The 16,889-nt window shown below is 39.5% G+C and overlaps 1 protein-coding gene across 3 annotated transcripts in view; it reads left to right on the top strand.

The window, feature by feature from the left end:
• The window catches only part of RNF169 (ring finger protein 169), a 72,338-nt gene extending 67,171 nt beyond the window's left edge, over positions 1 to 5,167 (top strand). For all 3 annotated transcript variants that reach the window (XM_053708754.1, XM_053708753.1, XM_053708755.1), the window contains exons 4-5: positions 2,688 to 2,790; positions 3,384 to 5,167. In XM_053708754.1, coding sequence (XP_053564729.1) covers positions 2,688 to 2,790; positions 3,384 to 4,490 — 1,210 coding nt within the window. In that variant the 3' untranslated portion in view covers positions 4,491 to 5,167. The remainder of the gene's footprint in view (positions 1 to 2,687; positions 2,791 to 3,383) is intronic.
• Positions 5,168 to 16,889: the final 11,722 nt, after the last annotated feature.

The following is a 16,889-nucleotide window of genomic DNA, read 5'->3' as shown; positions in this document are numbered from 1 at the left end:
TGTTTCTAAGTGTTGGGCTTTGGTATACAGACACACAGAGAGAAGATAATGAAGCATTTGTGTGTATAGAAAGTGGTACAATAAGGAGATCTGATTTCCCTGTAAACTCAACCCATTTTAGTGGTGTCAAAAAACAAAAACCGTTATTTTATATACAAAAATATACCTAAAGGGAGCAATTGATCATATGTTATACTCTACTACTGGTAAACGTCCTTGGGAACATATCAATAGGTTATATATAAAATCTGTAGCCCAGAGACAAACTTTTTCTGCAGCCTTGCCCCTGTGTTGGTTGCCATAAAAATATCAGGAATATTATGAGGCATCTTGCACAATTATAACCTAGATTATGCTTTCATTAAAGGGACAGTCAACACTAAAATTGTTATTGTTTTAAAAAGTTAGATAACGCCTTTACTACCCATTCCCCAGCTTTGCCCAACCGACATTGTTAGATTAATACACTTTATAACATTCAAACCTCTAAATATCTGCCTATTTCTAGCCCACTACAGACAGCCTCTTATCACATGCTTTTCACAACAGGAGACTGCTAGTTCATGTGGGTCATATAGATAACATTGTGCTCACCCGTCAGTTGTGTACAACACAGCTAAAATGCACGTCAATAGATAAGAAATAAAAGTAAGGGATCAGCAGGCTGTCAGAAGAGGCTTAGATACAAGGTAATCAGAGGTTAAAAGTGTATTAATTCAACAGTGTTGGCTGTGCAAAACTGGGGAGTGACTAATAAAGGGATTATATCTTTTTTTAAACAAAACAAATTTTTGAGTTGACTGTCCCTTTTAATTACTTTACACAAGTAATTGTCAACAAAGGTGTCATCTGCTAGGCTGGTAATATTAAGGCTGATGTGCGCTGTTACCAATATTTGTTGTTTTATGAAAACGGTTTAAATAAACAAAATAAGCAAATGGAAATAAGTTTCATATAGATAAGATGTTATATACCACTCTTAAGTTTGTAAGTTATGTATTAAGTATAAAAAAAATACATATTGCCAAGTAAATATAATATACAGAAACACTTGATGTGAACACTGATATCTTTGAGTTCAAAATGTTTTTATATTGTGATTACATTGAGCAAGTTTTTGGGTTGACTGTCCCTTTAATTACTTTACACAAGTAATTCTCAACAAAGGTGTCATCTGCTAGGCTGATGTGCACTTTTACCAATATTTGTTGTTTTATGAAAACGGTTTAAACAAACAAAATAAGCAAATAGAAATAAGTTTCATACAGATAAGAGAGGTTATATACCGCACTTAAGTTTGTAAGTTATGTATTAAGTATATAACAAATACATATTGCCAAGTAAATATAATATACAGAAACACTTGATGTGAACACTGATATCTTTGAGTTAACAATGTTTATATATTGTGATTACATTGAGCAAGTTTTTGGGTTATGACAAAATGATATAAATAAATGTTTCACAAAATTAAGAAGCATGTTCCAAAACCATAGGAGTCTGAAAACCATTGCTGTCTGTATGTGGCAAATATATAAATAATCAAAGGACTCTTGTAAAATACACTAGTCGCTATACACAGAGTTAAGGCAACATCACCTTTCCAGAATACTTATTTTAAACATTTGTACCTTTACTTGACTCACTTGTATAACGGCAAACAAATCTTCTACAGATGGTATCTTTTATATGATCAACATAACCCCATTGATCAAAGCCTCCCCATTCCATGGACCCTGATATTTGAGCCTGTAGCCTGCTGTAAATAAAGCCTTAGGCTTGGTATGCTTGTATGGAACAGACACTCTTAACAGCTCCTCCTGGACTGGAAAACCTCCTGCACAGCTACTACATAAAAGCACTTGGTGTTAAACCCATGGCTCCCCAAATAACTACAATGTATTGTACAGAAATGTGTTGCAACAGTCTTTGTTAGCCATAGGGTGTGGGCTTAAAACATAGGTTTAGACAAGCAGTGTAGCCACTATGATCAGACATCTGCACTGTGAGGGCACTCAGACGTGAGGCTGAACTGACTAGTTGTGAATGAAGTGCACATAGCGCAAAGGGAAACTGCAGCGCTATTTTCTGCATCTCTCCACGTTCAAAGAGTAATGCCAGGGCCACCCTTGGGGACATTCTTTCTGCAGACATGCTGCATTTTTTGCGATGACATGTGGATCTCAAGTACTCAAAATTAAATTAACTGGCACTCACTAATGGACAAAAAAGTTTAAATACAGATATTGGTCTCTCTCCTCCATGAGATTAAACATTTTTACTTACACGATTTAGAAAGATCATGCTATTAAACAACTTTCCAATTTGCTTCATTCGCTTGACATCCTTTGTTGAAAAGCATATCTAAATAGGCTTAGTAGCTACTGGTTGCACATAGATGCCTGGTGTGATTGACTCCCCCATTTCTTCAACAAAGGATATCTGAAGAAGGAAGTAAATTAAATAGTATATTGGAATGTTGTTGAATATTGCATTTTCTATCTGAATTCTGAAAGAAAGTTTTGGGGTTTCATGTCCTATTAAGATTAATGGTATCATTCAGTAGTGCAACTCTTTTTCCAGATAGTAAGAAAATATTAAGTTTTCATGGAATTCAGTAAATGTGCTGGGTTCATTAGACGTTACCCGAAATCCTTCTAGTTTATATTTATGGTTTATTTTGCTAGGAACATTAATTCCAAGATTGAAAGGAGTCAAAGCTGCAATGATACGTTGAATGAAAGTGGTTTACACAGCAAGAGGAGGACAACACTAGCTGAAAAAGCCAAGGTAAGAAGTGTTATTGAGGTATTCACATTCTTCCTTAAAGGGACAGTAAAGTCAAATCTATTTCATGATTCAGATAGAGAATGCAATGTTAAACAACTTTCCAATTTACTTCTGTTATCAAATTTGCTTTGTTCTTTTGGTATCTTTTATTGTAGTAAAACTAGGTAGGCTCATAAGAGCTCAGGAGTGTGCACGTGTCTTTAGTACTCTATGGCAGCAGTATCTTGCTACAAATGTTAAAAACACTGCTGCTATTGTTCTTACTGGTGAGTATTATCAAGGGGTATAAACCAATATAGATTTAATGCATATATTTTGATGTTAATTTCTACTTGTTTTTTTGTCACTTAAGCTGTATACATTAAAATCATATATTCATTCTTGTCTATGGGTTAATTATTTAAAAAGTTATAAACTGTTAGAGAAGGTTATCCAAATATCCAAGCTGGTCCTACGCAGCCCGCCTCTGCTTTTGTAGGTGCTTTCAGATCATGTTAAAACTGGCAAAATGACACAATTTGAGTTGTTTTTAAAACTGACGTTTAGGCAGTGTTACAGAAGTTTATTTACTATATGTAACTTTTATTTTACAGGTTCACACTGGAGGTTTTACATCCACTGGCATTCTTGGTGTACTGTTGTCTAAAGAGAACAGTCGTTCTTTCTCTGCTCCAGTGCTAACTTCTGAGAAACGACTCTCCGTAAACTCTCTCACCTCCTTTACACCTCTACATAAGCCAGAGAGATCCATTAGTCCAGAGAGTAATGACAGCATTTCTGAAGAACTGAATCATTTCAAGCCAATAGTCTGTTCTCCCTGCACGCCACCCAAAAGGCTTCCTGACGGTAGAGTTTTAAGTCCCGTTATCATAAAGTCGACTCCAAGAAACCTGAGGAAGAGCCTACAGAAGCCCACCACATATGAGGCAAGCCCAGTGATTTTAAAGAAATGGGAGCAAGTCTTCCAGGAGCGTCAGATGAAGAGGACTCTGTCCAAGGGTACATTGACAACATCAACTGGAGTTGAAGATGCTCGCACCCAGAACAATAATTTACCTTCCAAAAAGAAGCTAAATCTCAATGTGATAGTAAGCAGTACCAATGTTATTGCGCATGGGGATCTTGAACCTTCTTCCAGTAAGGAACTGGGTCCACAAACTAACAATGATAAAAACATAAATTTATCTGCCAGCGAGTTCCTCAGTGATTCAAATCATATGTCTGAGGACAGCACTACTAAAGAACATATGGATACTGGCAAAGCCACAGCCCAGCAGTTATCAAAAGTAAAGACACTACCTCCGTGTAAGTGTTTGGGAGATGCCTCAATGAAGCCACCAGTGACTCGACCTCACAAAAAACATTCCCAGACAAAGACCATGCAAAATGGCCTTGCTGGGGAAAATATTACTCTTGTGTTTCCTCAGCGTAGGGGCCAGAAGAGGAGATGCAAAACTAAGCACTTAGAACAAAATGGTTCTCGTAAGAGATTAAAACTAAAGTGTGGGGACAGCTGCACACAGGGCTTTGAGCTGCTCTTGAGGGAGGCTGAGAAGAGGTTGCACCAAGAGGAGGAAGATAAAAAGTTTGCACTAAAACTTCAACAAATGTTTGACAAAGAAACACGGACGGTCAATCGATGTAAAGGGAGTAGAGATGAATACCCATTGCGCTCAAAAAGCACTGCAGGTGCAAACTAGCACTACTAGATAACTTTGCCTTTTTGCTTTTTTTAAAAAAAAAACCTAATTATCCAAATGATATAACTATTTTTATCACTTTTTTTTTTTTTTTTTTTTTTTTTTCCCGTCTATAGACTTTAACAGAAATGGGTATTTTATTATCTAAATTTGTAGGTATCTGATGTGTACAGCATGAGCGCTTTAATATTAAACTGAATCACCAGTGATGCAGAGCTGCTGTTATATGGTATTGAAGACTGAACTGTAAATATTGATCACTTTTCTTAAAATTGTGTGCGCTGATGCTTAACCCCTTGGCAGCCAAGGGTTTGAACATTTATCTATTTTAGCCACTTATAGCAAGGGCTGTACACAATACTATGCAGTGTTTATGCATAATACTACCATGTGGTGGGTGGGCAAACGGACATAGTGTCTTCTCTAACCAACCTTATCATGGAATGTTATCTCCATTAATAAAGCCTGGAACTTGGCCTTGTCTGTGTAGAAGAGACACTTGGTACATTGTGATCCACTGACGACGTTGGCTTTATATGTTCAGTGTTGCTATTTCAGTGTTAAACACTAAATTATGGTTCATCTATTTTTTCAAATGAAAATCATATGTTCTCTAATGCCAAAATGACAAATGAGTAGATTAACATTTTATAAATAAATGGGACCTGCACACTTCATTTTTATGACTGTATTTATACGTTTTATATAATAGGGGTGTCGCTCTGGGGTCTCGTCAGTGAGTTAAAACCTTTTAATCCTTACTGTAAATGTGTGGTCTTCGATAAATAGTTATGAGACCATTCCACACGAGAACTTTGTCCCTAGCAGATGTTTGATTAATTTTATAAATCAAACCATACTGTTTAGCATTGTACAATTGGCACAGCAATAAAAGCATATCCACGTAGCAATGGCCAACATGACAGACCATGGTTTTCTGCTGTCTGATTTCAGAAAGAATGACGGTTACTGATGAGCTACTTTTATTTTCTTTGGAGTTATATAAACTCTATGTAAAAAGTTATACATTTGCAAAAAAAATTAGCTCTGTTTCCTGTCATGCAGTGCTTCAGGCATTCCTACCTAGGTATCTCTCCAACAAAGAATAACAAGAACAAAGCAAATTTGATAACATAATTTATGCTTACCTGATAAATTTATTTCTCTTGTAGTGTGTTCAGTCCACGGGTCATCCATTACTTATGGGATATATTCTCCTTCCCAACAGGAAGTTGCAAGAGGATCACCCAAGCAGAGCTGCTATATAGCTCCTCCCCTGACATGTCATATCCATTCATTCGACCGAAACAAGACGAGAAAGGAGAAACTATAGGGTGCAGTGGTGACTGGAGTTATAATTTAAAATTTAGAACCTGCCTCAAATAGACAGGGCGGGCCGTGGACTGAACACACTACAAGAGAAATAAATTTCAGGTACGCATAAATTATGTTTTCTCTTGTTAAGTGTGTTCAGTCCACGGGTCATCCATTACTTATGGGATACCAATACCAAAGCTAAAGTACACGGATGATGGGAGGGACAAGGCAGGAACATTAAACAGAAGGAACTACTGCCTGTAGAACCTTTCTCCCAAAAACAGCCTCCGAAGAAGCAAAAGTGTCAAATTTGGGAAAAGTATGAAGTGAAGACCAAGTTGCAGCCTTGCAAATCTGTTCAACAGAGGCCTCATTCTTAAAGGCCCAGGTGGAAGCCACAGCTCTAGTGGAATGAGCTGTAATTCTTTCAGGAGGCTGCTGTCCAGCAGTCTCATAGGCTAAGCGAATTATGCTACGAAGCCAAAAAGAGAGAGGTAGCCGAAGCCTTTTGACCTCTCCTCTGTCCAGAGTAAACGACAAACAGAGAAGAAGTTTGTCGAAAATCTTTAGTTGCCTGTAAGTAGAACTTCAGGGCACGGACCACGTCTAGATTATGCAAAAGACGTTCCTTCTTTGAAGAAGGATTAGGACATAAGGATGGAACAACAATATCTTGATTGATATTCTTGTTAGAAACAACCTTAGGTAAAAACCCAGGTTTAGTACGCAGGACTACCTTGTCTGAATGAAAGATCAGATAAGGAGAATCACAATGTAAGGCAGATAACTCAGAGACTCTTCGAGCCGAGGAAATAGCCATCAAAAACAACTTTCCAAGATAAAAGCTTAATATCAATGGAATGAAGGGGTTCAAACGGAACACCCTGAAGAACTTTAAGAACCAAGTTTAAGCTCCACGGAGGAGCAACAGCTATAAACACAGGCTTAATCCTAGCCAAAGCCTGGACGTCTGGATTCTCTGCCAGACGCTTGTGTAAAAGAATAGACAGAGCAGAAATATGTCCCTTTAGTGAACTAGCGGATAAGCCCTTTTCTAAACCCTCTTGTAGAAAAGACAATATCCTAGGAATCCTACCCTTACTCCATGAGTAACTCTTGGATTCACACCATTATAAATATTTACGCCATATCTTGTGGTAAATTTTTCTGGTAACAGGTTTCCGAGCCTGTATTAATGTATCAATAACCGAATCCGAAAACCCACGCTTTGATAGAATCAAGCGTTCAATTTCCAAGCAGTCAGCCTCAGAGAAATTAGGTTTGGATGGTTGAAAGGACCCTGAATTAGAAGGTCCTGCCTCAGGGGTAGAGACCATGGTGGACAGGACGACATGTCCACTAGGTCTGCATACCAGGTCCTGCGTGGCCACGCAGGCGCTATCAGAATCACTGATGCTCTCTCCTGTTTGATCCTGGCAATCAGTCGAGGTAGCAACGGAAAAGGTGGAAACACATAAGCTATGTTGAAAACCCAAGGGGCTGCTAGTGCATCTACCAGCACCGGTCCCTGGACCTGGATCCGTAACAAGGAAGCTTGGCGTTCTGGCGAGATGCCATGAGATCCAGATCCGGTGTGCCCCAACGATGAATCAGTTGAGCAAATACCTCCGGGTGAAGTTCCCACTCCCCCGGATGAAAAGTCTGGCGACTTAGAAAATGCGCCTCCCAGTTCTCCATGCCTGGGATGTAGATCGCTGACAGGTGGCAAGAGTGAGACTCTGCCCAGCGAATTATCTTCGAGACTTCCAACATCGCTAGGGAACTCCTGGTTCCCCCTTGATGATTGATGTAAGCCACAGTCGTGATGTTGTCCGACTGAAATCTGATGAACCTCAGTGTTGCTAACTGAGGCCAAGCTAGAAGAGCATTGAATATTGCTCTTAATTCTAGAATGTTTATTGGGAGGAGTTTCTCCTCCTGAGTCCATGATCCCTGAGCCTTCAGGGAGTTCCAGACTGCTCCCCAGCCTAGTAGGCTGGCATCTGTTGTTACAATCGTCCAATCTGGTCTGCGAAAAGTCATTCCTTTGGACAGATGAACCCGTGACAACCACCAGAGAAGAGAATCTCTGGTCCAGATTTAGCAAAGGGGACAGATCTGAGTAATCCCCGTTCCATTGACTTAGCATGCATAGTTGCAGCGGTCTGAGATGTAGGCGCGCAAATGGCACTATGTCCATTGCCGCGACCATTAAGCCGATTACTTCCATGCACTGAGCTACTGATGGGCTTGGAATGGAGTGAAGGACACGGCAAGCATTGAGAATCTTTGATAACCTGGACTCCGTCAGGTAAATCTTCATCTCTACAGAATCTATGAGTCCCTAGAAAGGTGACCCTTGTGAGTGGTAACAGAGAACTCTTTTCCACGTTCACTTTCCACCCATGCGACCTCAGAAATGCTAGAACTATCTCTGTATGAGACTTTGCATTTTGAAAACTTGACGCTTGTATCAGAATGTCGTCTAGGTACGGAACCACCGCTATGCCTCGTGGTCTTAGTACCGCCAGAAGAGAGCCCAGAACCTTTGTAAAAATTCTCGGGGCCGTAGCTAACCCGAAGGGAAGCGCTACAAACTGGTAATGCCTGTCTAGAAAGGCAAACCTTAGGTACCGATAATGATCCTTGTGAATCGGTATGTGAAGGTAGGCATCCTTTAAATCCACTGTGGTCATATATTGACCCTCTTGGATTATGGGTAGGATGGTCCGAATGGTTTCCATCTTGAACGATGGAACCCTTAGGAATTTGTTTAAGATTTTTAAATCTAAGATTGGTCTGAAGGTTCCCTCTTTCTTGGGAACCACAAACAGATTTGAATAAAACCCTTGCCCCTGTTCCATCCGCGGAACTGGGTGGATCACTCCCATTACTAAGAGGTCTTGTACACATTGTAGAAATGCCTCTTTCTTCACTAGGTTTGTTGATAACCTTGACAGATGAAACTTCCCTTGTGGAGGATAAGTTTTGAAATCTAGAAGGTATCCCTGAGATATAATCTCCAACGTCCAGGGATCCTGAACATCTCTTGCCCAAGCCTGGGCGAAGAGAGAAAGTCTGCCCCCCACTAGATCCGTCTCCAGAAAGGGGGCCCTATCTTCATGCTGTCTTAGGGGCGGAAGTAGGCTTTCTGGCCTGCTTGCCCTTGTTCCATGACTGGTTGCCTTTCCAACCCTGTCTGTAACGAGCAGTAGTTCCTTCCTGTTTTGGAGCGGAGGAAGTTGATGCTACTCCTGCCTTGAAATTACGAAAGACACGTAAATTAGACTGTTTGGCCTTTGATTTGGCCCTGTCCTGAGGAAGGGTGTGGCCCTTACCTCCCAGTTATGTCAGCAATAATTTCCTTCAAGCCGGGCCCGAATAAGGTCTGCCCTTTGAAAGGAATGTTTAGTAGTTTAGACTTAGAAGTTACATCTGCTGACCAGGATTTAAGCCATAGCGCTCTGCGCGCCTGTATGGCGAATCCGGAATTCTTAGCCGTAAGTTTGGTTAAATACACTACGGCATCCGAAACAAACGCATTAGCCAGCTTAAGGGTTCTAATCTTGCTCAAAGACTCATCCAATGGTGTTGTGCGAATCGCCTCTTCCAGAGACTCAAACCAGAATGCCGCTGCAGCAGTGACAGGCGCAATGCATGCAAGAGGCTGTAATATAAAACCTTGTTGGACAAACATTTTCTTAAGATAACCCTCTAATTTTTTATCCATTGGATCTGAGAAAGCACAGCTATCCACCGGGATAGTGGTACGCTTGGCTAAAGTAGAAACTGCTCCCTCCACCTTAGGGACCGTCTGCCATAAGTCTCGTGTGGTGGCGTCTATAGGGAACATTTTTCTAAATATCGGAGGAGGGGAAAAAGGCACACCGGGTCTATCCCACTCCTTACTAATAATCTCTGTAAGCCTCTTTGGTATAGGAAAAACGTCAGTACACACCGGTACCGCGTAGTATTTATCCAGCCTACATAATTTCTCTGGGATTGCCACCGTGTCACAATCATTCAGAGCCGCTAACACCTCCCCTAGCAACACGCGGAGGTTCTCAAGCTTAAATTTGAAATTTCTGAATCCGGTCTCCCCGAATCAGAACCGTCACCCACAGAATGAAGCTCTCCGTCCTCATGTTCTGCAAATTGTGACGCAGTATCAGACATGGCTCTCGTGTCATCGGCGCGCTCTGTCCTTAACCCAGAACTGTCGCGCTTGCCTCTTAACTCGGGCATATTGAATAATGCTTCCTTCATAACATTAGCCATATCATGTAAAGTGATTTGTAAGGGCCTTGATGTACTTGGCGCCTCAATCTCACGCACCTCCCGAGCGGGAGACGAAGGTACTGACACGTGAGGAGAGTTAGACGGCATAACTGCCCCCTCGTTGTCTGGTGATAATTTCTTTTATTGGTACACATATTTCTATTGGGCTCCACATTGGCTTTTAAACATAATGAACAAGCAGATTCCTCTGTATCAGACATGTTTAAACAGACTAGCAATGAAGCTAGCAAGCTTGGAATTACTTTCAATAAGTTCACAAGCAATATAAAAAACGCTGCAGCGCTTTTAATAACAAAGAACTAATTCAGTTATAGTCAACAATTCTTTAAATGTATTAATTAGCAGAGGATTGCACCCATTAGTAAAAGGATGATTAACCCCTCAGTACCCAAAAAACGGATATCAAATTAATATTAATATTAAACGTTTTTATCACAGTCTAACACACTGTCACAGGTCTGCTGTGACTGATTACCTCTCTCAAAAACGAATTTTGAAGACCCCTGAGCTCTCTAGAGACGTCCTGGATCAAAGAGGAAGAAGCAGGAAGACTGTGCTAGAATTTTAACTGCGCAACAAGGCGCTAAAAAAGGCCCCTCCCGCTCATTTACAACAGTGGGAGACCTGATATAACGGTTTCTATGCAGAAATATACGTTAGCCATGTGGAAAATAAGAAAAAATTCATGCCCAAAAAGATTTATCACCAAGTACCTCACAAAAACGAATAACATGCCAGTAAACGTTTTTCAAACTTCTTTTAATGTCATGCAAAGTTATCACTAAGCCTGCTACCAGTCGCTTCCACTGCAGATAAGGCTTAAGCATTATTTCAGTATTAACAGTATTTTCTCAGTCAAATTCTAGTCCCTAGAAAATAACTCTACTGTGCATACATTCATCAGCCTGATACCAGTTACTACTACTGCATTTAAGGCTGTACTTACATCATACGGGTAACAGCAGTGTTTTCTTAGTCGATTCCATTCCCAGAAAATATTGTACTGCACATACCTCATTTGCGGGGGACCCCGCATGCTATTCCCATGTTCTGAAGTTACCCCACTCCTCAGAATGTCGAGAACAGCCAGTGGATCTTAGTTACGCCTGCTAAGATCATAGAAAAACGCAGGCAGTTTCTTCTTCCAAATACTGCCTGAGATAGAAAACCAGCACACTCCGGTGCCATTTAAAATAACAAACTTTTGATTGAAGAATAATTAAGTAAAAACTCCAACTCCTCCCGCGACCTCCTTCTTTGTTGAGGGTTGCAAGAGAATGACTGGATATGACATGTGAGGGGAGGAGCTATATAGCAGCTCTGCTTGGGTGATCCTCTTGCAACTTCCTGTTGGGAAGGAGAATATATCCCATAAGTAATGGATGACCCGTGGACTGAACACACTTAACAAGAGAAAATAGAAGTAGATTGAAACTTTTTTTTTTTTAACTTGTATTCTCTGTCGGAATGAGATAAATTTGGGGATTCTATGTCCCTTTAAAGGGAAAGTCCATCTCCCTTGTTTAAAAAGATAATTATTTTATTACCCATTCCCCAGTTTTGCATAACTGTTACATTTATATACTTTTTACCTCCTGTGATTATCTTGTATCTAAGCCTCTGCAGATTGCCCTCTGATCACATGGCTATTATCTATTGACTTGCATTTTAGCCAATGGGTGCTGTATTATGCACAACTCCATGGGAGAGAGCACAACGTTATCTATATGGCTCACATGGATTAGCAGTCTCTTGTTAAAAGCTAATAAAAAAGCATGTGATGAGAGGCTGTCTGTAGTGGCTTAGAAACAGGCAGAAATAGAGGTTTAAAGGGACACAACACAAATTTTTTGTTTTGTGATTCAGAGAGCATACAATTTTAAGCGACTTTCTAATTTACTCTTATTAATTTTTTTCTTCTCTTGCTTTTTTTTTAATTTTTTTTTTTTTTTTTTAAAAGAATGCATCAAAGCTTTTTTTTCTTTTTTCTTTTTTTTTGGTTCAGTACTCTGGACAGCACTTTTTATAGGTGGGTGAATTTATTCACCGATCAGCAAGAACAACCCAGGTTCTTGCATTTCAAATAAAGATACCAAGAGAATGAAGAAAATTTAATAGGAGTAAATTGGAAAGTTGCTTAAAGGGATAGGCGAGTAAAAAAAAAAAAGAAACTTTCATGATTTAGATGCTGTATGGTGCATGTAATTTTAAACAACTTTCCAATTTACTTTTATTACCAATATTGCTTTGTTCTCTTGGTATTTTTAGTTGAAAGCTAAATCTAGGAGGATCATATGCTAATTTCTTAGACCTTAAAGGCCGCCTCTAATTTGAAAGCATTTTGACAGTTTTTCACCACTAGAGGGCGTTAGTTCATGTTTCACATAGATAACATAGAGCTCAGGCACGTGAAGCTCCTAGGAGTCAGCACTGATTGGCTAAAAATGCATGTCTGTCAAAAGAACTGAAAAAGGGGGCAGTTTGCAGAGGCTTAGATACAAAGTAATCACAGAGGTAAAAAGTATATTAATATAACTAACTGTGTTGGTTATGCAAAACTGGGGAATGGGTAATAAGGGGATTATCTACATTTTCAAACAACAAAAATTCTGGTGTTTACTGTCCCTTTAAAATTGCTTGCTCTATCTGAATCACGAAAGAAAAAAAATTGGATTCTGTGTCCCTTTTAAGGATTTATAAAGAATATTAATATAACAATGTTGGTTGTGCAATGCTGGGTATGGGTAGTTAAAGGCGTTATCTATCTTTTTAAACAATAACAATATTAGTGTAGACTGTCCCTTTCTTTTTCATTCCTGTGAGCAACAGCACAGACTTGTTATAAACCGCAGTTTTACTATGACTCTATTCCCCTTCTCCTGGATTACTCTCTGCAGTCAAATCCTCTGGGGTTATTAGACCACCTATATTTTTATTATTATTGGTTATTTGTAGAGCACCAACAGATTCTGCAGCGCTACAACCACGTCAGTTCTTTTGTTAGTAAAGCAGTGTATCCTGTCTAGAATTTACATCCCCTATTAAAACCTAATGCACGTCTTCTGCGTTGTGCACCTGATGCATTACAAGTGTCATGATTCCTAAGTGACAGGTTTTTAATTGCATCCTCTATCAGAATCATGAAAGTAAACAAACTTTCCAATTTACTTTTATTATCCAATTCACTTGGTTCTCATGGTGTTCTTTGTTGAAGCTAATATCTAGGTAGGAAGCATGCACATAGTCTGGGGAACTATATGGCAGCAGTTTTAAAAGAATGCTTTTGGTCACAATGTGTCAGTTTTTTTGCATTATTAAGATGGTGCTTGGATGTTTGTTCTGTTCTCTAGTTTAATCATTTTGATACATTAAAGGAGTTTTAGCAGTTGATATTCATTCAGAAATATGTTAAATATCCTACAATATATAGCCTTTGCTATTCATTATACAATTGTATATCTCTGTTCATAACACAATTTAACCCCTTAAGGACCAGCGACGTACCCTGTATGTCACTGGCCTTTTTTTGGGACTTGATTGTTTTATAGCGCGGTCTTGCCACCAGCGTTGAGACTGCTCTATTCCACAAAGCCTGCTGGAGGGAGTGCATTAATAGAGTGTTCTTGCTAGACTTGTGCTTTTATGTCCTGAAAAAAACCTTAACGACCAGTGACATACAGGGTACATTGTGGTCATTAAGGGGTTAAGATTGAACTAGATGGATTTTTTTTTTTTATTAATCGAAAATGAATTGCATAATTTTCAAGAATAAGTTTTCTTAAAGGGACATGAAACCCAACATGTCTCTGATTCAGACAGATCATACAATTTATTTATTTTTTTAAACAAATTTCTAATTTTATTTCCTTTGTTCTCTTGATATTTTTTATTATAAAGCAGGGCTGTAAGCTGAGGAGTGTACACATGTCTGGAGCACTAGATGGCAGCAGTTCTGCATGAATGTTATCCCTTTTGAAAGAGCACTAGATAACAGCAGTACTTCCTGCCAGTAGTGCTCCAGATTCCTACCTGGGTGACTCTTGAACAAAAAATACTATGTGAACAAAGCAAATTTGATATAGAAGTAAATTGGGGGGAAAAATGTAAATTGTATTATCTGTCTGAATCACAAAAGTAAATTTTTTGTTTCATATCCCTTTAATGTGAGAATCCAATAGGTTTTATTTAACCTCAATTCTCTTATCACTTTTTACATGCTCTGTATATTTAATGAAGAGGGATGTTCATGTATGAAAAGAGTATCAAGCAAGTTAACGTAAAGGCACAAATTGTATTATATTACATGCTGGCCAAAACGCATCAGACGCGTTCAGATCAGTGACGTGCGGTGACGTCAAAGGCTGGTGAGGCACTGGCTGTGATGCGCCAGAGAAACACATATATGAACCCGACAGAGGCAGCTTAAATTTACGATTAAATAAGCAGGTTCAATTTACTGCTATTATTAAATTTGCTTCATTCTCTTGGTATCCTTTGCAGAAGGATATGCAGCAATGAACTACTGGGTGCTAACTGAACACATTCAATGAGCCAATGACAAGAGGCACATATGTGCAGCCACCAATCGCCAGATGCTCCCAGTAATGCATTGCTGCTCCTTAGCCTATCTATATGCTTTTCAAATGATACCAAAAGAAGTAAAATGTAAAGTTCAATATTTTTAATTTTTTTTATCTGAAAAAAATTGTGTTTAATGCTCCTTTATCATTGTAAAACAAATTAACATTCATCTACTAAAATACATCTTAAAGGGACAGGAAACCCCAAAATGTTCTTTCCTGGTTTGGATAGAACATACAAGCACATCTAGTTAGCCAATAACAAGGGACAAATGTGTGCAGGCACCAATCAGCAGCTAGCTCCCACTAGTGTATGATGTGTGTATTATTTAGTTTTCAACAAGGGATACTAAGAAAAAAAAAGGCACATTTAAAAATAAAAGTGAATTTAAAAGTGTCTTAAAATGACCGGCTCTATCTCAAACATACAAGTTTAATTTTGACTTTCCTATCCCTTTAAGTAACACAATCCATGATTTGTATTCTCTATTAGTTTTTATCCTTCCTTACAAAGCAACTGCAATTGTATTTCTTAAAGGGACATGAAACCCTACATTTTTATTTCATGATTTAGGTAGAACAGACAATTATTTGAAACTACTTTCCAGTTTACTTCTTTTATCTAATCTTCTTGATTCTCTTTGTATCATTTGAAATAGCAGCAATGCACTACAGGTTTCTAACTGAACACATGGGTGAGCCAATGAAAATCGGTTTATAGATGCAGCCACCAATCAGCAGCTAGAACCTAGGTTCTTTGCTGCTCCTGAGCTTTCCTAGATAAACCTTTCAGCAAAGGATAACACGAGAAGGAAGCAAATTAAATAGAAGTAAATTGTAATTTTTCTAATTAATTGTATACCTGATCTGAATCATAAAAGAAAAATACACACATACACTGACACCTCTAGGACTGGGGATACTACACATACACTGACACCTCTAGGACTGGGGATACTACACATACACTGACACCTCTAGGACTGAGGATACTACACATACACTGACACCTCTAGGACTGAGGATACTACACATACACTGACATCTCTAGGACGGGATACTACACATACACTGACACCTCGGACTGGGGATACTACACATACACTGACACCTCTAGGACTGGGGATACTACACATACACTGACACCTCTAGGACTGGGGATACTACACATACACTGACACCTCTAGGACTGGGGATACTACACATACACTGACACCTCTAGGACTGGGGATACTACACATACACTGACACCTCTAGGACTGGGGATACTACACATACACTGACACCTCTAGGACTGGGGATACAACACATACACTGACACCTCTAGGACTGGGGATACAACACATACACTGACACCTCTAGGACTGGGGATACAACACATACACTGACACCTCTAGGACTGGGGATACAACACATACACTGACACCTCTAGGACTGGGGATACAACACATACACTGACACCTCTAGGACTGGGGATACAACACATACACTGACACCTCTAGGACTGGGGATACAACACATACACTGACACCTCTAGGACTGGGGATACAACACATACACTGACACCTCTAGGACTGGGGATACAACACATACACTGACACCTCTAGGACTGGGGATACAACACATACATACTGACACCTCTAGGACTGGGGATACAACACATACATACTGACACCTCTAGGACTGGGGATACAACACATACATACTGACACCTCTAGGACTGGGGATACAACACATACATACTGACACCTCTAGGACTGGGGATACAACACATACATACTGACACCTCTAGGACTGGGGATACAACACATACATACTGACACCTCTAGGACTGGGGATACAACACATACATACTGACACCTCTAGGACTGGGGATACAACACATACATACTGACACCTCTAGGACTGGGGATACAACACATACATACTGACACCTCTAGGACTGGGGATACAACACATACATACTGACACCTCTAGGACTGGGGATACAACACATACATACTGACACCTCTAGGACTGGGGATACAACACATACATACTGACACCTCTAGGACTGGGGATACAACACATACATACTGACACCTCTAGGACTGGGGATACAACACATACACTCCAAATAGATGTATCACCTATAACAATTTTACATCCATTAAAGACTAAATATGTGTGTATATATATATATACATACATACAGTCACTAAAC

This window comes from Bombina bombina, chromosome 3 (genome assembly GCF_027579735.1).
Source record: "Bombina bombina isolate aBomBom1 chromosome 3, aBomBom1.pri, whole genome shotgun sequence".
NCBI lineage: Eukaryota > Metazoa > Chordata > Amphibia > Anura > Bombinatoridae > Bombina > Bombina bombina.
Note: the sequence above shows the minus strand (reverse complement) of the source record. Positions and strands in the feature narration are given on the sequence as shown.